This window comes from Phaenicophaeus curvirostris, chromosome 5 (genome assembly GCF_032191515.1).
Source record: "Phaenicophaeus curvirostris isolate KB17595 chromosome 5, BPBGC_Pcur_1.0, whole genome shotgun sequence".
Lineage (NCBI taxonomy): Eukaryota > Metazoa > Chordata > Aves > Cuculiformes > Cuculidae > Phaenicophaeus > Phaenicophaeus curvirostris.
Genome location: NC_091396.1, coordinates 1,647,425 through 1,669,501, shown reverse-complemented (window position 1 = coordinate 1,669,501; position 22,077 = coordinate 1,647,425). Strand labels below are relative to the sequence as shown.

Below are 22,077 nucleotides of genomic sequence, written 5' to 3'. Positions count from 1 at the left end.
CCTCTTTGCTTCTGTTTTGAGCTTCTCCTAGTTGTCCAGCTTACTGTCTGCTTCTGCTCGGCACGTGTCCTCAACGAGAGCCGGTAACGTGAGGCTGCTGGTTAACCCAGTTCCACCCTAGGGCCTAAACAGAGGAGAGAAGAGAGAAAAAAACATCCCTTTGAACCCATCTCCTGGGCTCAGGAGGAAGCTGCCACCTCCATCCCAGCTGGACCAGCAGCAGGAGGTTCCCAGAATCTTCAGCCAAAGCACTTGTCCTCAGCTACTCCTCAGGACAAGGCTGGTGCAGAGCAGTCCACCTCATCCAGTCTGGTTTTTTGTTCTTCTTTGGGGTTTGCCCTTTCTCCCCAGTTTCCCAAAACCTCCTTTTTCCTGGACAGGAAAAGGTGGGGACACCTGGAGGGCTAGATACAGTTCTGGATCCTCAGCACAGGGAGGACACGGAGCTGCTGGAGCGAGTGCAGAGGAGGCCACGGAGATGATCCGAGGGCTGGAGAACCTCCTGTACGAGGAGAGGGTTGGGGTTGTTGAGCCTGGAGAAGAGAAGGCTGTGGGGAGACCTTAGAGCAGCTTCCAGGGCTGAAAGGGGCTCCAGGAAAGCTGGGGAGGGGCTCTGGATCAGGGAGGGCAGGGACAGGATGAGTTTGGAGCTGCAAGAGGGGAGATGGAGGTGAGATCTTGGGGAGAAACGTTTTGCTGTGAGCGTGGGGCAGATGATTTCCAGAGCAGGGGTGGCTGCCCCATCCCTGGAGGGGTTCAAGGCCAGGTTGGATGGGGCTTGGAGCCCCTGACCCAGCGGGAGGTGTCCCTGCCCAGGGCAGGGGTGGGACGGGATGGGCTTTGAGGTCCTTTCCAACCCAACCCATTCCATGATTCTACGACATCGAGATGGAGCGAGGCCAGCGAGCTGTCGGTGGGAGGGTGGATCTCTCAAGGCGTCTGATAAGCGGTGGTGGGTTGTGACTCAGAGCAGGTGACGTGCGCACACACCCGCCGAGGCTCCATCCTCTGGGACACGGCGCGGTACTTTGCCCGTGGTCTGGTTAATGTATCTTCCCCAGGGCTGGTGTCTCCGGGCAACGATGCCTGGACGCTCACCAAGCTGGTGGGAGGAGGGAGGGAGCAGGGGGAGAAGTGGCCGTCGGGGTGGATTAGAAGGGAGTCGTGCTGGAGCTGGGACCAGGCCGATGGAAACGGGCACGTTGGTGACTCAGAGAGCCTCGGAGATCCGGCTGACCCGTGCTGCTCCCCGTGCTTGGGGTTGCGCAAGGGCTGCTGCGTGCGCTCCATGTGGAGAAGTGATGTTGGTGAAGAAGGAGCTTTCTTAGGGTGCTGATTAGGCAGGGTTCTCCTCTACTCCCTCACTCTTTTCTGCTAAATCGAAGCTTTTGCTTGCATCCTGAGGCCAGAATCGTCCCAGCTGATGTGTCACCGGCTGGAATAACCATGGAATTAAGTGACTTGTGGGCATGGAAAGAGCTGGGCGTTCCCTGGAGAAGTGTAGTCCCACCTGGGTGATGTGTAGGGACCGTGGACTTTCTGCCTCCTATCATAGCTCAGTGGTCTTCTTTAGGCTTTGTGCTTTCACCTCTTTCTCTGCCCGTGCTCACGTAGTGAGAAATAAAACCTGGAGAGACCTTTTAAAGAAAAGAGAGAGACGGGATCCAGCTGGACTTGCCCTCTGGTAGTTATCAGCCTCATGGATTCTGGCTGCTGGGACAAGACCTGGGTGATCTGGGGAAGGGGCTGGAGGAGAAGAGGAGCGGCTGAGAGAGCTGGGGGGGTTCAGCCTGGAGAAGAGGAGGCTGAGGGGAGACCTCATTGCTCTCTGCAACTCCCTGAGAGGAGGTTGTGGAGAGGAGGGAGCTGGGCTCTTCTCCCAAGGGACAGGGGACAGGCCGAGAGGGAATGGCCTCAAGCTCCACCAGGGGAGGGTCAGGCTGGACATCAGCTGAGGGACATGGGTTAGTGATTGATGGGAATGGTTGGACTCTATGATCCGGTGGGTCTCTTCCAACCTGGTGATTCTATGATTTCTATGATTCTGTGATCCGGAGCTGGGATGGTGCTGGGCTGTGGCCACCGAAGCTCTGGTCCCCTCTGGTAGTTCAGGTATGTGCCCAGACGGGGTCCTTGGTGGGTTGGCATCTCTCCAGCGTATCTCTCCCTAGGGATTTCCCTGCTTTCGAACGGCCTTGCCCCAGCAGAGCTTTCCAGAGCTTGCTGGGTAACCCCCGTGCCTCTTTCCACCAGTGTTGCCGATCGGACTTTGCGCTCTCTGATAAGAAACCCACTAAGCTAAATGTGTCCGAGGAATGATTAACTAGCGTGTGCGTTGCCAGAGGACAAGGGAGCAGCTGTGAGTGGAGACATAAACAGGAACAGGCTTGTAGGCTTTGGGGGCTGAGCTGGTGTTTGCTGGATGCCCCTTCCCCGTGCCAGCTCATACGGCAACATCGCTCAGGAGACAAAACCCACCCTGTGGGCTCCTTGCTACCATCAAGGTACCGTTCCAGGTATCGTTCCAGACAGGGACCAGACCTAGGAAGAGAGAGAAGAGGGATGAGGCTGTGTCAGATCAGCAGGAGAGGTGCAGAGTCCAAGGGAGGACACTGCTGTGCGTAGGGAACACACACACATACTCCTCTTAGAGGGTTTGGTTGCCACACTTGGTTATCCAGTGGCTGCCGCTTATGTTTTCATGGATAAACCCATTCCAGGAGACCTCTCCAGCATGGGAAAGCACCACAATTGGAAGCCCAAGGGTCTTCCCTTGGGAGAATGAGAGGGAATGGCCTCAAGCTCCACCAGGGGAGGGTCGGGCTGGACAGCAGGAAAAGGTTTTTCATGGAAATGGTGATTGGGCAGTGTCCGAGGCTGCCCAGGGAGGGGGTTGAGTCCCCTTCCCTGGAGGGGTTTAAGGGCCGGGTGGCCGAGGTGCTGAGGGACATGGGTTAGTGATTGATGGGAATGGTTGGACTCGATGATCCGGTGGGTCTCTTCCAACCTGGTGATTCTATGATAACGTGATACTCAGGGTCCACCACTTATCTCGCTGAACTTTGATTTGATGCAGTTACTCCAAAAAGCGAAAGGGAGACGTGGGAGCGAAGCTGTGGGGCTGAGGAGAGCGGAGAACAGAGAGGGAGCTTTGTAGTCGAAGGAGAGTGCGCACTGGTGTTCTGCTGGCTTTTGGGATGGTGGCGAGGAGAACTGGTTGGAAAAGCCGCTGCTGGAGTTTTAAATAGCCTCGATGGGCTTGTCTCCAGGATTTGAGAGCAGAGGCTGGGGTCAAGCCTACATTTTCTTTTAATTCCTCTTTTCCCTTTCCCCATCCCTCCTCCCTTTTCATAGAATCAGAGAATCACCAGGTTGGAAGAGACCCACCGGATCATCGAGTCCAACCATCCCCATCAATCACTAACCCATGTCCCTCAGCACCTTGTCCACTCAGCCCTTAAACTCCTCCAGGGAAGGGGACTCAACCCCCTCCCTGGGCAACCTCTGCCAGTGCTTTTGCTCTATCCAGTCGTCTCCAGCTACTCTCATCTCTTGTTTGCAGGGGTTTGAAGCAGATGCAGTGAGTTCTGCCTCAAGTAGTTGCAATCTAAATGGGTACGAAGAGCAAAAAGGTATCTCAGGTGGCCTGCTCTGGTTTTCTTACCCAAGGAGGAGAAAAGATTAGCTGGTGGGGAGGAGACCACACAGGAAATGGGACAGGGAAGACGCAGGTGGAGGGTTTCCAGAGGATGGAAACCTCATCCCTGCGAGCTCTCTGTCTGCTGGGACGGCGAGGACCACAGAGCACGCTGAGCTTGTAACCTGGAGAAGTGGAGGTGATATAAAGAGTAAACGCAACTTCATTTGGAATATGAGGAGTCACTTGGTTTGTCTCTGACGATGCTTATTAATCAACAACTCTCGCTTATTTATTTCGTCCCATAGTTTTATTACAGGCGACTGCGAGAAGTCTCCATGAGCAGGAAACCAAACAAGTTATCAGCCTGCTTGATCACAGCTTATCTCTTGTGTTATGACAAGCGATGGTTATGGACGTGGATCCAATAAAGCACTAAAAAGCAGGCTTTGACTTTATTGGGAATGAAACACCTGCTTAAGTAAAGCAAAAGCTTCAAACCTGTGCGTTCTAAGAGCCATCAAGCTGCTTGCTGATAATAGAATCGATGCTCCACTCCGTATAAGAACAGAAATGGTTTTTCCCTGATGAGGTCCCATCCAAATCAAAATCTGAGGTCAGTGAGAAGTTCTGGGTAGCGGGGAGCAGGAAGATTCAGTCCATCTCCCCTCCCTCCTGTCTACTTTAATGCAATCTTTGGAAGGGGTGTTGGAACGGAGAGGCGGGTGGTGATGGGTTGTCACCTGCAGCTTGGTGGAACGCGTGGTGAAGAGAGAAGGGTGGTGAATGATGTTTCGAAACTCATCTCGTGGGTGTTGAGGGGCTGAAGGGCCACAAGAAGCAGCAGTGTGGGGTCTACAGACTGGAGATGGACTTCACAGTCCAGAATGAGAAGTTTGGGTGCTGGGGGTGGTGCTGGCGTGCAGGGGCTGGACCAGGGACGGGTCAAAAGTCAACCTGGTCCAACAAGATGATCCTATGGTGGAACATCAGGGTGGGAGCAACCTTTCCTACTCCTCTGCGTTTAGACATAGGTACTGTGGCTCAGTTAAACCCAGGAGACGCCTGTGGATGCGATGGATCATGGATGATCACTGATCATCCACTGATCAAGGTCATCCACCGTGGCCTTGAACACCTCCAGGGGTGGGGCAGCCACAAAATACCTCAGCAATGTTGGCTGTGCTGTCTTGAGGGACTTTGGAGTGGCTGAAACTCTTGTCATTTATCTTCTTGGCTCAGCTTTTTCCCCCAGAATTGGTCACAGTCACCACCACAGCCTTTTAGGTCGCCTTTCATTCGCAGTTCGCGGTGTTGCTTGTAGGTAGTGAGGAATTGTCCTACACCCTTTGAAGGGAGATTAGCTCCAGAATCAATGTTAGCACTTCTGAGGTTCAGGGTTGGTTTGTCACTTGTGTATCGGCCTCCAGGGAAGCTTCTTTCCCAGCTGGGGACTTGTCTGAAAGAGTTGGGGCCAGGGCTGAACCCAGCATGCTGTGCTATGGAGAAGGTTCCAGTGGGAGTGGAACCAAGTCCATGCTCTCCTTGGTCCCCTTCCACGGACAACTCATGATTTGTGGAGCTGTGGTAACGTGCTGTGGATGAATTTTGCTAACACAACCCTCTTGGGAGGATTGACGACCTACTGTTGGGCTGCTGCCTCTGTGTTGTGTTGGAGCACCGTGGGCTCTACAACCAGGAGGGTTCTCCAAGATATCTGAGGGGTAGAATTGCTCCTAGAGCTTCTCTTTGAGAGTCTTTTTGTATGGTTCCGGAAAGATGGTGACCAGTAATGTTAATATTCACGTTTCTTGCAGTCAGACGTGAGAGCCACGGGCTTGCTGTGATGACCGTGCTTTGCAAGCACGGAAGAGCACATGGTTCCTCACCTGTGTGTTTCACCTCGCTGGGAAAGCTGTGGCTGTCTTATTTCGTGACTAACCTTGTCAAATCGTGCACTCCCACTGCGATATCCTCTCCACAAGCCCAAAACTCCCTCCCAGTTGGCTGCTTCCTCCAATGTGAGTTCGTGTACCTGAGGGTTCAACCGCTGCTCAGCCTCCTGGTCATAAATGGACCAGACAGGGTCTTTTGTAAAGCTTGTGCATCCTTAGCAGTCGTATTTTGATTTTTCCAAAGGCTCTCCAACACTTCCATGCTCTCTTCCTACAGATTCCACCAGCGATAAGCGGGAAAGCCTGGAGCAATTCTCCATCTTCTGCACCCTTGTGCGTGGAGAGCTCTGTGGTGGCTGTCAGAGCTGTGATGTTCTCTCGAGAGCTTTCGTGGCTCTGCTTAGTCCTGAAAACCAGAGCCTTTCTATTAGTTATCTCTTTCCCCAAGGGTTTTCCAACCAGTATGTGCTGCTTGTAGGTGATTCTCTTGTCTTTTCATAGACTCATAGAATGGTTTGAGTTGGAAGAGACCTTAAAGATCTTCTAATTCCAGCCCCACTGCCGTGGGGGTTGCTTTATTACAACAGAGCAGACGGATTGCTGCCACTTACCAGGGGATGCTTGATGCTCTATAAAAGAGAGAATTGGTTTTTTCCATTCTTTCCTCTCCCACCAATCCACGTGCTACCTTCAAACCCCACCAGCAGAGATCAGCAGGAGAAGATCCTGAATAGCTTTGGCCCAGGTACAAGTCCCTGGGGGTCTCTGCTGGTGACCTCTCTGCTCTGTGATGTCTCCGTACTAACAGCTGGACTTTAGCTCTGTCGGTGACGTTGGGTTTGAGCTCTCTCATGTTCTCCCTCTCCATTCCATGCGGGGGAAGTTTCTAAGCAGGATGTCATTCGGAATTAGGTGGAACGCACTGGAGAACTTCAAGGCTGTAAGCGCTGCAGGGCAGGGGCTGCCTGAGGTTTGAATTTTAAGCTGAAAGAGGGAGCTTTCCAGCCTGGAGAAGAGAAGGCTGCGGGGAGACCTTAGAGCAGCTTCCAGGGCTGAAAGGGGCTCCAGGAAAGCTGGGGAGGGACTCTGGATCAGGGCAGGCAGGGATGGGATGAGGGGAAGGGTTTGGAGCTGCAAGAGGGGAGATGGAGGTGAGATCTTGGGGAGAAATGTTTTGCTGTGAGGGTGGGGAGGCCCTGGTTGCCCAGAGCAGTGGTGGTTGTCCCATCCCTGGAGATATTCAAAGCCAGGTTGGATGGGGCTTGGAGGAACTTGACCTGGTGGGAACTGGATGGGCTTTGAGGTCCGTTCCAACCCAGCTGGTTCAATGATTCTATAGGAGGGAGAGAAACAGCCCCCCTGCTCCCTGCTGTCCTAGAAGCCGGGGTTGGCGATAGGAAGCAATAGCACGGGGTTTGTTGTGGGGACAGCTAAAGTGGAGCTGATGGCAGCCAGGACTGGAGGAGTTGGTCTATGAGGAGTTGGTCTGTGAGGAGTTGTGGTTCCGAGACAGTGAATGGCCCAGCTGCACCATCCTTGTGCTCTTTCGCACGAGGGGCGGTGAGCGGAGCTAAGAAAGGGGGCATTCAGGTCGCAGCCAGACTTGGAGGGGTGCGGGGCTGCAGCATCTTCTCTCGAATGGAAGCGCTCAAAGTCCAGACACACGGGGCAGAGCCCCAAGGAGCGAGCTGGGAATGAATGACCTTCTGCTGGCCTGGACAGAAGGCTCTAAGAGGGCTTTTAATCTGTTGATCTAATGACTCATACAATTTGTGTAATTTCCTTGCCTCCCCACTCTTCCCTCATAACTCAGTTCTTTGTCCCAGTCTGGCTGGCGGTGGGACAGACGTCTTCGCTCAGGACCTACACGCTGCTTTCCCCAGCAGGTGCTATAAAACCGCGGCAGCGTGAGATCTCTGCTCTGGTTGAAGGAGATGAGGGAGCAGGGCCAGCAGGCAGCAGCAGGCACTCCCTGTTGTCCTCTGCTCTGCAGAGGAGGGATGGTTTGCAGAGCACTGCCCAAACCAGGTACCAGGAGAGGGCTCTCGATGGAGTTATGCAGGTCCTTGACCTTCTCCACGCATCCCCAAATTCCAGGTCCTGCACTTGGGGCACAACAACCCTGAGCAGCTCCAGCCTAGGAGAAGGCTGGCTGGAAAGTGCCTGGAGGAGAAGGACCTGGGGGGGTTGGTTGAACGGGAGCCAGCAGGGGCCCAGGGGGCCAAGAAGGCCAAGGGCATCTGGGCTTGGATCAGACCCGGCGTGGCCAGCAGGGCCAGGGAGGTTCTTCTCCCTCTGGCCTCGGCCCTGGGGAGAGCGCTCCTCGAATCCTGGGGTCAGTGCTGGGCCCCTCCCCACAAGAAGGATGTTGAGGCTCTGGAGCGAGTGCAGAGAAGAGACCGGAGCTGGGGAAGGGGCTGGAGAAGAAGAGGAGCGGCTGAGAGAGCTGGGGGGGTTCAGCCTGGAGAAGAGGAGGCTGAGGGGAGACCTCATTGCTCTCTGCAACTCCCTGAGAGGAGGTTGTGGAGAGGAGGGAGCTGGGCTCTTCTCCCAAGGGACAGGGGACAGGACGAGAGGGAATGGCCTCAAGCTCCACCAGGGGAGGGTCAGGCTGGACATCAGCTGAGGGACATGGGTTAGTGGTTGATGGGAATGGTTGGACTTGATGATCCAGTGGGTCTTTTCCAACCTGGTGATTCTATGATCTCTTCCGCGCTTGGTCATTTGTGAGAAGGTCTTGCCCATCGTCACCCATCCCTTGGGTTTCTGTGCCTGGAGCTCAGGCAGTGCTGCCGTGAGCTTTATCTTGCTTTGGGCTCTTCTCATGGTTCTTTGGTGCTGGTGAGGCCACACCTCGAATCCTGGGTTCAGTTGAGGAGTCTCCATCCCTGGAGGACTTCAAAAATTGTGTAGATGTGGTGCTTCAGGACATGGTTTAGCAGGCATGGTGGTGTTGGGCTGATGGTTGGACTGGATGAGCTTAGAGGTTCCTTTCCAACCCGAGTGATTCCATGATTCTTATTTCAGTCCCAGTATTTCCCTCCACGTGTCTGATGCGTAGAGACAACGTGTTCTCCACATCAAGAGCCTGAGGAGCTGTTCTGCTTGCGGCGATGTGTGCAGTCAGTGCCTCCCACCTCCCCAGCAACTTAGGGTGACCTCCTCATCTTCTCCTCCCCGTGCAGGGTCCTGGAGCAGCGTGCCAAGCTCCTTCTTGGTTTGGAGCGCTCCAGACAGCACGTGGCTTTGAAGTGAACCCCAGAACCCCCAGAGAGCTCAGGGCGTGGGTGGGATCCAAGCAAGCACTTTTTGGTACCTGGTTTGTATTGTCTGGTAGCTGTTTGCTAAATCCCTCGTGCAGGAACTATGTGAAGGGGCAGGAGACAGCTCATGGTTAGTCAGAAAATGCAAACAACAAGGTTTTATTTGGAAAAAAAAAAAAAAAAAAGAAAGCTCAGTTGCAGTTTGGAAGCCTGCACGGAAAAAGCCGGCGTGGCAGTGAGCCCTACCAATTTATTTTGGTTTAAATAATTATTTTTGCTGTGTTGTGACTCGGTTTTTTGTTATTGCATCCAGTTCTGGAGCCCTTGGCACAGGGAGGACATGGAACTGGTGGAGCGAGTGCAGAGGAGGGGACGGAGATGATCTGAGGGCTGGAGAACCTCCTGTATGAGGAGAAACCAAGAGAGTTGGGGTTGTTCAGCCTAGAGGGGAGACCTTGGAGCAGCTTCCAGGGCTGGAAGGAGCTCCAGGAAGGCTGGGGAGGGGCTCTGGATCAGGGAGGGAAGGGAGAGGACAAAGGGAAGGGTTTGGAGCTGCAAGAGGGGAGATGGAGATGAGATCTCAGGGAGAAATGTTTTGCTGTGAGGGTGGGGAGGCCCTGACCCAGGCTGCCCAGAGCAGGGGTGGCTGCCCCATCCCTGGAGGGGTTCAAGGCCAGGTTGGATGGGGCTTGGAGCCCCTGATCCAGTGGGAGGTGTCCCTGGGGGTGGAGCTGGATGGGCTTTGAGGTCCCTTCCAACCCAAACCATTCTATGATTCTATGGTTCTACAAAACCCCATCATGTAAGAAGGTTTTGGTGACCTTTGTGAGTTTTGCGGGAGGCGATTCTCAAGCAAATGTCATTGCAATGAAGAGCTGAGAGCAAACGCTGTGCGGCTGCACGTCCCAGCGGTGAGAGAAGAAACTTAAGAGCCCGATGACCTGACACTCCTGCTTGTGAAAGTTCAGTGCTGGTTGCACAAAGGTAGTGATGCTCCTCCCCAAGCCCTGGCAGAAGCCCCATCTAGATAACGAGCTCTTGCTTTCTTACTCTCGCTCTTCTCTGGAGACTGTCCAAAGCGGCCAGGAGAGACCTCGTTGCCTCCCAGTTTAGAAGGGAGGGAACAAGATGCCCGATCTGGACGTGGTGTTCCAGGAGATGCTTGGCTGCCCGTAGGCTTGTGTTTTGTTGCTGTTTGATTATTAATCTTCCTGCCCAAGGATTGTTTCGTGCTTGGGGGGTTTCCAGGAGAGGTAGAACAGCTCCAAGTCCCACGTGTGTGTGGTGTTCATGTTTCAGAACTGGGCTGAAAAGGGTCTCCAGAGTGGCTCCTGATCTCCAGATTTCCTAAGAGCCTTTCCAGGAGCCACAGGCTCGGAAGCCCTACTGATTTATTTTGCTTTGAATAATTATTTTTGCTGCGTTGTGACTCGTTTTTTTTGTTGCTGCATCCAGTTCTGGATCCTCAGCACAGGGAGGACATGGAGCTGCTGGAGTGAGTGCAGAGGAGGCCACGGAGATGATCCGAGGGCTGGAGAACCTCCTGTATGAGGAGAGAGTTGGGGTTGTTGAGGCTGGAGAGGAGAAGGCTGCGGGGAGACCTTAGAGCAGCTTCCAGGGCTGAAAGGGGCTCCAGGAAAGCTGGGGAGGGGCTCTGGATCAGGGAGGGAAGGGAGAGGTCAAAGGGAAGGGTTTGGAGCTGCAAGAGGGGAGATGGAGATGAGATCTTGGGGAGAAATGTTTTTTTATGAGGGTGGGGAGTCACCAGCCCAGGTTGCCCAGAGCAGGGGTGGCTGCCCCATCCCTGGAGGGGTTCCAGGCCAGGCTGGATGGGGCTTGGAGCCCCTGATCCAGTGGGAGGTGTCCCTGCCCATGGCAGGGGGTGGAACTGGATGAGTTTGAGGTCCCTTCCAACGCAAACCGTTCCATGATTCTATGTCTCCTTTTTTACTGCCCAGTCCTTTCACTGGAGCCCACTAAAGCCTGGTGGAGCGGGGCGGCTGCTGTGCCGTGGTCCTGCTCTGGGCATGGCTGGAGGATCTGGGACACGTGGTGCTGCTCCTCCTCGGGTTGGGCGAGCACAGCAGCATGAAGGAGCCTCAGCAGAAGGCATGTGGAACAGGCTGCCCAGGGAGGGGGTTGAGTCCCCTTCCCTGGAGGGGTTTGAGGGCCGGGTGGCCGAGGTGCTGAGGGACATGGGTTAGTGATTGATGGGAATGGTTGGACTCGATGATCCAGTGGGTCTCTTCCAACCTGGTGACTCTATGATTCTATGAGCTGGAGGCGGTGCTTGTGAAGCCTTTCCCTTTCCCGTCTTCCTCTTGAGTTGGAGAATGAAGGTGCGAAGGTTTCAGGGTGAGCCTCACGCATCGTTCCTGAGCCTGCAGGAGGCCAGATGGAGCGACCTTCTCTGGTCCGGTCGCCTCCCCTGGCAGCTCTTCAGCACCCTCCGTCCAGAGAGGGAGATAAAGGCGTTGTCTTCTGCCTCTTTGGCCTCCAAACAAACAGGGCAATGTGCCCCCCTGGGCAGGCACCTTGGACCCCGCCAAATGGCGCCGCTTGTGTGGGCGCTGCTGTTGCTGCCATCTTAGGGCATGAATGGACAAGCAGGGCTTTGACTGCTGCGGGGACACAACACAAACGCTCCACTGTGTCCCCTCTCACACCTTCCCCTCCTCCTCCTCGGCCCCCATGCCCAGAGGACAATGGCTCTATCCATGCCAAGGTTCACAGCTGGCAAGGGCGGAGGGAAGGCCTGGACAAGGGTGGAGAAGCCGGAAGGAGAAGGGACTCGGGAGGGTCCGGAGGGATAACGGCGCGGAGAGGGATGGGGTGAGGGGAGGTGGGAGATTGGGATGTTCAAGAGGGGCTGGAAGAGGAACAGAGGAGAAGGTGCTGGGAGGTGGCTGGTGGAGAAGCTAGAGAAGACTGTAGAAGGTCTTATGAGGAATGGAGCAAGTGCAGAGAAGAGAACGGAGCTGGGGAAGGGGCTGGAGAAGAAGAGGAGCGGCTGAGAGAGCTGGGGGGGTTCAGCCTGGAGAAGAGGAGGCTGAGGGGAGACCTCATTGCTCTCTCCAACTCCCTGAGAGGAGGTAGTGGAGCTGGGCTCTTCTCCCAAGGGACAGGGGACAGGACGAGAGGGAATGGCCTCAAGCTCCACCAGGGGAGGGTCAGGCTGGACATTAGGGAAATATTTTTCCTGGAAAGGGTGATTGGGCAGTGTCCGAGGCTGCCCAGGGAGGGGGTTGAGTCCCCTTCCCTGGAGGGGTTTAAGGGCCGGGTGGACGAGGTGCTGAGGGACATGGGTTAGTGATTGAAGGGAATGGTTGGACTCGATGATCTGGTGGGTCTCTTCCAACCTGGTGATTCTATGATTCTGCACGGAGCTGCCCACCTTTTCCCACAGGTCTCCGTGAGGGACGTGTCCATGCCTTGCTGTGCTGCAGCCAGTTGATTTCCTCTGGTTCCTCCCACTTCTTCTGTCTCGGGATGTTTCTCTCCTCACGTCTTGTCCCCCCTGAGGCCTGGGGGATGGAGAGAGGGCATTATCTCTCTCTATATATGTCTGTACTGGCTCACATCCCCTTCCTGCTAAGATGTCAGAAACGAAAGCTGAAAGAGGGGAGATTGAGGTGACATCTTAGGGAGAAATGTTTTGCTGTGAGGGTTGCCCAGAGCAGTGGTGGCTGCCCCATCCCTGGAGGTGTTGAAGGCCAGGTTGGATGGGGCTTAGAGCCCCTGGTCCAGTGGGAGGTGTCCCTGGGGTTGGAACTGGATGGCTTTGAGCTCCCTCCCAACCCATTCCATGATTCTATGGATACAACACTGCGCAGCAGATGTGGGAGTGAGAGCTGTTGTGGGTCTGAGCCAGGACATGGCTGTGGGTTAGGGACACTTTCCAGCTTATCTGAAGGTGCTTAGGTCAGATCTGTTCTTCTGTGCATGTCAGCTGAGGAGTTGTGGGTCTGGATGAAGGTAGAAGGGAGCTTTCCAGAGGGTGTGGAGATGCTGCTATGGACGGTGCTGGTGACTCTGCACGCTTTGCAGGCTGGTGGTGGTTGACCACCCTTCACACCAGCGTGGTTGAAGTGTGTTTCCACTGGTTCTGGTTTGCTGTTCAGCCACCTTGTTGCTTCAGGGTCTTCTTGGCCGCTGGAGACCCTGTGACACCTTTTACTTGCTATGGTAAATGTCTCCATTCCTCGTGCGCTACCTTCTCCACATCCTTTCCTAGCTGGTGTGGGATAGTTTCTCCTCTCAGCAGCACAAGGATTGTGGTTGGGTTTGACGTGAGAGCACAGATGCTACCTGGGAGCAGCGATAGTGAAAGGAAGGTGTCATGGAGTAGGGGGTCAGGTAGAGCTGGGCTGGGGACACTCTTGGCCTCTCCATGGAGAAGGTGTTGGGAAGAGGTGTGTATCCATGTTCCAAGTCCCTCTCGGTTGCTCCATTAGGTATTTTCAGGTATCTGACACCCCTATTAGGCTTCCAGGAGCCCACAGGTTCTTAAATTCCCATGAACCCTCATCTTCTTAGCTCTGAGGTTGGTGTTCTCCCCATAATTTTGCCCCGTGGACACCCAGAGCTCGGCCTTGGCTGTGTTTCTGGTGTGACTTTGGCTCTTGGGGTTTCTTCTCCAGCACGAAAGGGGGATGCACAAGCTGGGCTGACAAGGGAATGTCCCCAGGGTGGGACACAGGGTGGTGGCCTTGGCTGGGACAGCCCTACCTGTTGTGATGGGAAGGGAGACAAGCCGTGTTTGCATGTGTGCAGGAGAAGCGTGTCCTGATGTGACTGAAACTGCTCGGTGAGAGTGTTCAGGAGTTGAGGAGCCAACTAGGGTAGCTCAGTGGAGCTCCGTCAGCATTGGATGAGATGGAGATGCCTGACATCAAGCAGTTGACACCAAGAAGCTCCTCACACTGACAACCCGCATAGACCCAAGCAGGCAGTCCTAGAGGGTCTGGAGGAAGATGATGGAGGGGTTGGCGTGAGAAGGGGCTCACCATGGCTCATCCATGGAGAGATCGTGCTGTGCTTCAGGGCTGAGGGCCCCTTTCAGTGCCTCAGGCAACCAGGGCTTGGCTCTGGGGTGGTCCCAGAGCCCTTTCGGGGAGATGGGGGTGGTGGTCTGGTTTGGCGTCCCACTCAGGTTACAGGAGCCACTTCTGCTGGGAGGGACTGGTTATCGTTACAGTCAGGTAATAAAGAGCATTAATTAAGGAGGAATGCTGGGCTGATATCTGGGGGGAGGCAGGGGCTGCGAGGTCGCCGTCCCTCCCACTGGTGGGGATGTTTCCACCCCTCCATACGCTCTGGACAACCCCAGGTTGGGCACACGGAGCGATGAGGAGATGTTTCCACCCCTCCATATGGTCCGGGCATCGCCAGGTTGGGCGCATGGAGTGATGGGGAGATGTTTCCACCCCTCCATGTGCTCTGGGCAGCCCAAGGTTGGGCACATGGAGCGATGGGGAGATGTTTCTACCCCTCCGTAAGCTCTGGGCAGGCAAGGGTTGGGCACATGGAGTGATGGGGAGATGTTTCTACCCCTCCGTAAGCTCTGGGCAGGCAAGAGTTGGGCACATGGAGTGATGGGGAGATGTTTCTACCCCTCCATAAGCTCTGGGCAGCCCAAGGTTGGGCACATGGAGCGATGGGGAGATGTTTCCACCCTCCATGTGCTCTGGGCAACCCAAGGTTGGGCACATGGAGCGATGGGGAGATGTTTCCACCCCTCCATGTGCTCTGAACAGCCCTGGCTTGGGCACACGGAGCGATGGGGAGATGTTTCTACCCCTCCATATGCTCTGAACAGCCCTAGCTTGGGCACATGGAGCGATGGGGAGATGTTTCCACCCCTCCATACGCTCTGAGCATCCCAACGTTGGGCACATGGAGCGATGGGAAGATGTTTCCCCCCCTCCATATGCTCTGAGCATCCCAAGGTTGGGCACATGGAATGATGGGGACGTTATCTCGCTGTCCCTTATGCAGGGACCTCTGTCCCCATGGCTGGAGCTTCCCAGCTGGCAGATGCGTAGCCCAGATCTCTAGATGGGGACGGGATTTTGCGGCGGCTCCTCACCGTGTCCCATTCCAGGCAGGGCTGTCGCGTTGGGTGCTCTTCAGGCTTCGTCCTAGGCTCCTGCTGGTGGAGAAGCCGAGCTGGAGCTGAGCAGCAGCCCCGCAGCTCCCCAGGCTTAGGCGGTGTTTGGTTAGGCGGCCGTGGCGCGGATTCCTCGTGCTCGCGGCCAGGCGGGCAGCCAATCCGCCAAGACCGAAGGATAAACAGAGGAGGGAGCAGAAGGGGGTGCTGAGCAGCGCAAGGGCCTGGGAATGTGCCGATGCGGCAGCCTGGGTGCCGATTGCACAACCCCTCGCGCAGGAACGTGCTCGGCGCCGTGCCGGGGCTCTGAACCTCACCGGGGCACCAAACTTCATGGGTGATGCCGTGGCATCCAACGCCGTGGCTGGTGGGACTTGACGCTCAGCAGCTTTTGCTGAGGGTGGGGGCGTTGGTTCTGCTCGCCCTGTGTCCCACCAACACTCGGCACCCGTTCCAGCCTCTAGGAGACGCTTCCCCTTGCCGTGTGGGACCATCAACCAGGAGCTCCTGGGATCTCCTGTTCCACCTGCTGGATATTTGTTATCGTTCAGCAGTGGTTTTGTCCGCAGGGTGCTCCGTGCCTCAGTTTCCCCATAAGCGCCCTCCAAGTGGAGCTCTTTGGGCAGGGGGATGCGCTTTCCTGGTTGCAGTGACCAGCTGGAGGACTGTCCCAAAAGCTAGTTGCTCTCCAGCCACCTGTGCTGAGGGACCTGGGGGTGTTTAGCCTGGAGAAGAGGAGGTTGAGGGGAGACCTCGTCGCTCTCTGCAGCTCCTGAAAGGAGGTTGTGGTGAGGTGGGTGCTGGGCTCTTCTCCCAAGGGACAGGAGGAGGGGAAATGGCCTCGAGTTGCACCAGGGGAGGTTTGGATTGGATATTGGGAACAATTCCTTTACTGAAAGAGGCTGCCCAGGGCAGTGGTGGAGTCTCCATCCCTGGAGGGCTTCAACAAATGGGTAGAGGTGGCATTTTAGGACATGGTTTAGTAGGCGTGGTGGGGTTGGACTGGATGAGCTTGGAGACCTTCTCCAACCTTACTGATTCCATGATTCTGTGTCCTCTCCTCTCTGCTGTGCTGTATCTGATGGTTCCCCACTTGGCTGTGGAGACGAGTCATCTGCCCTTTGGTCTAGGTTCCAGGTGAAGGTTTCCACACAGAGAGGTGATGGACCTGGTCTATCGAGGACTTCAAAGCACAAGGCTGCTCCCTCTCCTGGTTGTGCTGCACATCAGGCACTGCCTGGCTCATGCAGCACGTGCTTTTGGCTCCTCCAAATCCACAGATGCTTGTCCCCATCCCAGCTGTGCTGGCAGTGGGGCAAGAGGCTTGGCTGCTGTGGTGCTCCTTGTTCCGTCTGAAGGGAACACGGGGCAGCACTACAGCTGGTGGCATCTACCACTCTTCAAGTGTTGTGGAGAAACTAGCGTGACTCTCCCAGGGAGGACATGGAGCTGGTGGAGCGAGTGCAGAGGAGGCCACGGAGGTGATCCAAGGACTGGAGAACCTCCTGTGTGAGGCCAGGTTGGAGGAGTTGAGGTTGTTGAGGCTGGAGAAGAGAAGGCTGTGGGGAGACCTTGGAGCAGCTTCCAGGGCTGGAAGGGGCTCCAGGAAAGCTGGGGAGGGGCTCTGGATCAGGGAGGGCAGGGACAGGATGAAGGGGAACAGTTTGGAGCTGCAAGAGGGGAGATTGAGATGAGATCTTAGGGAGAAATGTTTTGGTGTGAGTGTGGGGAGGCCCTGGCCCAGGTTGCCCAGAGCAGTGGTGGCTGCCCCATCCCTGGAGGGGTTCCAGGCCAGGCTGGATGGGGCTTGGAGCCCCTGATCCAGTGGGAGGTGTCCCTGCCCATGGCAGGGGGTGAAGCTGGATGGTCTTTGAGGTCCCTTCCAACCCAACCCATCCCATGAGTCTATGATTGTCAGAGCAGCCATCACTGTATTGTCTGGTTTGGGAACCAGCTAGGGCTGAGATGGCACCAACTGGAGATGTGGGACAGGCTTCCCAGGGTCTCTGGCTTTCCATTCCTCTTAGCTGCAGTCCTCTTCTCACCAGCTTTTGGAACACAGTGCTTCATTTCTAATTTGTTTCCAACTCCAACGATGGTTGGACTCAGTGATCCAGTGGGTCCTTTCCAACCTAGTGATTCTACGATTCTAATTCTAACCCTCATTGCGTCCCTGAAACCCAGAACAAAAATTCACCCCCACGTTCGTGGCTTCAGCGCCACGGGGAGGCTCTGGGCTTGGCACAACCTTTCCTCTTCCTCCTCATCCCGGGTGTCCCCCCACTCTTCGCTGATGTTCCCCAGCCCCTGCGAACCGTTAACCTCGTTGTCATCTCCAGCTTCCCACATCTGGTTCTTGTTAGCGGATGCCAGGATGAAGTTCTTCAGCTCTTTGCCTTCCTCCCACCCCCAGGTGACCCAGGCAGGATTATGGGTGATTAGAAGACAGGCAACAGAGCAAGAGTAGGTGGGGGAGGACCTGTTATAAATAGAAATACCATAAACTTATCAGCCTATCACTCGAGGTGAATTCTGCTTTTAATCTCTCAGACCTGTAAATATGACGACTCGCGGGGGCCAGACGCCGTTAACTCTTTCCCATCTCTCATGGGATGCACCAGAGCGCATGAAAACGAGACGGGGAGCAAGTTCTTTGAGCTGGATGTCCCCAGGAGGGGCAAACTGGGGCACCCTCAGAGCCAGGGGAGAAGACAGCGGCGCGGGAAGCGCCTCCGTTTGGATGGTGATCGCGGTTGGAGGTTTGGGGAAGGCAGAGAAAACCAGTCCAAACATTGGGATTCCTGACATTCTCACACGTCCCGGGGCCTCCGCTCGCCCGGCTCTGCTCCCAAGGAGGGTGCTGCGGGTTTAACGTCTTCTTGTTCTTCAGGCAAAGTTTACTTTTGGAGGATCTGCTCATCTCCTTTGGGAGGGAGGAGGTAGAAAGCGGAGCAGATGGAGGGGTGACGTGGTGGGAGGGCAGGGTGGCAACGCAGGGACCAAGAGGAGGACAGGATGTAGGGAGCTGGTGGGTTTGGGGGCAAGAGGAGGACAGGACGTATGGAGCTGGTGGGTTTGGGGGCAAGAGGAGGACAGGACGTATGGAGCTGGTGGGTTTGGGGCCAAGAGGAGGACAGGACGTAGGGACCTGGTGGGTTTGGGACCAAGAGGGCGACAGGACGTAGGGACCTGGTGGGTTTGGGACCAAGAGGAGAGCAGGACGTAGGGACCTGGTGGGTTTGGGGCCAAGAGGAGAGCAGGACGTAGGGACCTGGTGGGTTTGGGGCCAAGAGGAGGACAGGATGTAGGGACCTGGTGGGTTTGGGACCAAGAGGAGAGCAGGACGTAGGGACCTGGTGGGTTTGGGGCCAAGAGGAGGACAGGATGTAGGGACCTGGTGGGTTTGGGGCCAAGAGGAGGACAGGACAGAGGGACCTGGTGGGTTTGGGGCCAAGAGGAGAGCAGGACGTAGGGACCTGGTGGGTTTGGGGCCAAGAGGAGGACAGGATGTAGGGACCTGGTGGGTTTGGGACCAAGAGGAGAGCAGGACGTAGGGACCTGGTGGGTTTGGGGCCAAGAGGAGGACAGGATGTAGGGACCTGGTGGGTTTGGGGCCAAGAGGAGGACAGGACAGAGGGACCTGGTGGGTTTGGGGCCAAGAGGAGAGCAGGACGTAGGGACCTGGTGGGTTTGGGGCCAAGAGGAGGACAGGACGTAGGGACCTGGCGGGTTTGGGGTGTTTCTTTGCGGCAGCACTGACTGAAGGAGTTGTGGAATAGGTTGTCCTGGAAGAGTTTGCCCTGAGGAGTCTCTGTGTCTGTCCAGGGAGGTCCGTGTGTGGTAAGTGGCTGAAGGACTTGGTCTTTGTGTCCCTACCAACCCAAACCACTCTGCGATTCTGATATAGTTGCAGACCCCAGAGCAGGTGGACACCAAGACGAAGTCCTTCAGCCACTTCTAGCTCGCTGACCTCCCTGGACAGACACAGGGACTCCTCAGGGCAAGCTCTTCCAGGACAACCTATTTCACAACTTCCATGGTGCACTGAGCTTAATAACTTGGTTTGCAAGACAGAGGTCTTCTGGCAGCTCTGCAGGTGCAGGTGCTCTCGGAGTTCGCTGCTCTGCGATGGAAGGAAGGATTCATCCTGCTGAGCTTTGAGGACATGGAAGGGGTTACGGGTGACAGGAGCTCTTGCATACTCTTTGGAGGGGTGCAAAGGCAGAGCCGTAGATAAGAGATGCGATGGTTTGCTGCTGTTCTTCCACCTTGAGAGGGTGAATGCTGGTGGCAGAGCTTCCCTGGGGTCCTCCCTCTCTCTTCTGCTGGGACAAGGAGAGACTGTGAGAGTGTCTCGTGCAGAGCCGTGTGGCTGTTGAGCTTCCCAAGGTCCCTCCTTGATGGCTTCCTCCTAATCCCCCCTTTGGAGGGGGAGGAGGGCGCGTTGTTAGGAGCTCGTGACTCTATGGAGAGGTATTAGCTTTTAATTAATCACCTAAGCTGGCTTTTGGTAAGAGCCTGTGTGGAAGCCACAGGCGGTGGGACATTCCTTGGCCAGCAAGACACACTGCTTGACATCCCCTTCTCACCCTGGTGCCACCTACCTGTCCCCAGGCAGAGGAAAGTCCTTTATTTTTGGTGGGCAGCCCCTTCCCATTGCGCTTCCCATCCCCACCACGGTTATTATCACCTCCCAACTCCACGGCAACCCAGTCGACCCACCCCTCGCGTCACGGTGCTTATCTCACCCTCCGCATGGGACTCGGGTCCTCAAGGTGACTTTTAATTCAAGGGAGCAGAGAAACAGGAAAGCCCAGAGCGCCGCTGTCTCTTGAGGGCCTCCTGGCCTTTCTGCATGAGTCTTGGGCTCCTCTTCCACCGTGGAAGTGGAGTTCGGAGGTGTGAGAGAAACCCAGTGGGGTCAGATCTTTCTTGGACAGGCTGAGTAGGTTGTAGGACTCCGGAACAGCGTGGTTGCTACCACATCATTCCATCTTCGGGAGAGGACAAAGGAGCTGTGCTGCCCTGGGGGTGCTGGCACAGCTCAGGACCTCAGGTTCTGCCTACCCTGTCTTCTTCTCACCATGATCACCGCTTGGTGTTTAAGGGACGGGTGGATGAGGCGCTGAGGGACATGGTTTAGTATTTGGTAGGAATGGTTGGACTCGATCTGGTGGGTCTTTTCCAACCTGGTGATTCTATGATTGGCAGCAGCATCACACGTTCCTCCTCCAACTGCCTCCTTTCCTAGCAAGAGCATCACCATGGAAGAGCATTTCCATGGAAGGGCATCACCATGGAAGAGCATTTCCATGGAAGAGCATCACACCTTCTCCCCCAGGTCCCAGGTTCTGCTCTAGAGGCCCATGGTGCACGAAGGGCGACGTGTCTCACAAGTGAGCATCTCCCCAGGTTTTTTTTCCCCCTCTCGCCAGGGTTACTAAGGGAGAGATCCCTCCGTCCGCGCCCACACCCCGTCCGGTTGGCAGAATTCCTGGCTGGATTTGTTTCTCCCGATTTGCTTGTCTTGGTATGAAGAGGATTTGCCGAGGGGAGAGCGGCTATTGGCCAAGGACGCGCTGAAACCCCCTGCGTTGGGCTTTGCGGTTCAGCGGGTGACCTTTCCCCGGCCCACGGGCTGCGGGGGGAGCCAGGGGTCAGGTCTTCTCCTGCCTGAGGGACGTCAGTGCTTTAACGTGGAGCGGCGAGGTCTTTCAGGAAAGGACGTCTTCGTTATCTGAGCTCGGGGCGGTGGGGGGAGCTGGGTCTTCTCTTCCACTTGCTTTGGCACCGAGGGGTTGGCACCAACCCCAGAGGGTTGGAGACTCCCCCTTCGGAGAGACAGATAAAGAAAGCAGTTTCTGTCAACAAACCCCAGCTTCCCCAGAACAGGAGAGGGGAGGAGGAGGAGGAGCTCAGCAGGAGGAAAGAGAGGGATGTCCACTGCTTGCCTGGTGGGAGAGGAGAAGGGAGGAGGGCTCCTGCGGGGTAGGGAGCTGATCCAGGGCTGTCACGGCAGCAGTGGAGAAACTCCAGGGCTGCCCAGGGAGGGGGTTGAGTCCCCTTCCCTGGAGGTGTTTAAGTGATGGGTGGACGAGGTGCTGAGGGACATGGGTTAGTGATTGATGGGAATGGTTGGACTTGATGATCTGGTGGGTCTTTTCCAACCTGGTGATTCTGTGATTCTGCAAAGTAGAGGCCAGAGTCTAAAGGGAAGCAACCAGCTTTCCCAGAGCACATGCTTACGGCCCCATCTCTACAAGGATCTCTCTCTCCTGTGGCCACCATCATCCCCAACGAGGCCAGCAGCTCTTGCAGCTTTGCTGACCGAGCTCTTGCAGGCCACATCAGTGCCAGGTTGGTGGTGGTTGGGCTAAACCTGGCTCTCGTGCTCTGTGGAGCCACGTCTCTTGCATAGCTCAAGCCTGACCCCATGTTCTCCCTTCTTCCACGTGTCCCAAGTCTGGTCCTGGGAAGTCCATGTGTCCCACGGCTGGAGCGGGGCTTGCAAATTGCTGTAGGTGAGCCCCAGCCCTGTGTCCAACATCCCAAGTGGTGTCACCACCCTGTCTTGTCCACACATCCCACCCTGTCTTGTCCCACACACCCTGTCTCTGGTTCTACACTGAGATGCAGATGGGTGTGGTGATCCTCAAACTGAAAGATCTGCAGTTTCTTGACTCTACGAAGGTCTGATGGTGTTTCTGATCTGCAAAACAAGGACTTTTCATGTCCTTCTCGTGGTTCACGTTTCCACCTCGTCTCTCCCCGCAGGCCACGACATTAATGGAGCTCTGGAACCGTCTAACATCGACACCAGCATCCTGGAAGAGTACATCAGCAAGGAGGACTCACCAGATATGTAAGTGCTTCCTTTACTCCATGTTCACTGTTGTTTTCTGTGAAGAGATGTTGAGCAATTTCTAGTTCGAGGAATCATTTTAAAACCACTGTGCACCCTGGCTGTGCCTCTGTCCCTCCTGGAGTCCTCCTTTACTCATTACCAGTTCGTTCTTGTGTCTCTTCCTGGCTTCTTGCCTTTGGACTTCTCAGTCTCTTCTACCCGCTCTCTTTCTTCTCCTGAGGGCACCACAAAGGGCTTCAAGAGGAAAGCAAGCACCGGGGGCTTGGGAAGGATTCGATCCCTAGCACCAACATGAGTGTGGAGGAGGG

General features: G+C 55.7%; 1 protein-coding gene across 1 annotated transcript in view; it reads left to right on the top strand.

The window, feature by feature from the left end:
* The window catches only part of MYRF (myelin regulatory factor), a 64,472-nt gene that overhangs the window by 7,779 nt on the left and 34,616 nt on the right, over positions 1-22,077 (top strand). Inside the window, exon 2 of the mRNA XM_069857328.1 lies at positions 21,679-21,766. Within this exon, the coding sequence (XP_069713429.1) occupies positions 21,679-21,766 (88 nt within the window). The remainder of the gene's footprint in view (positions 1-21,678; positions 21,767-22,077) is intronic.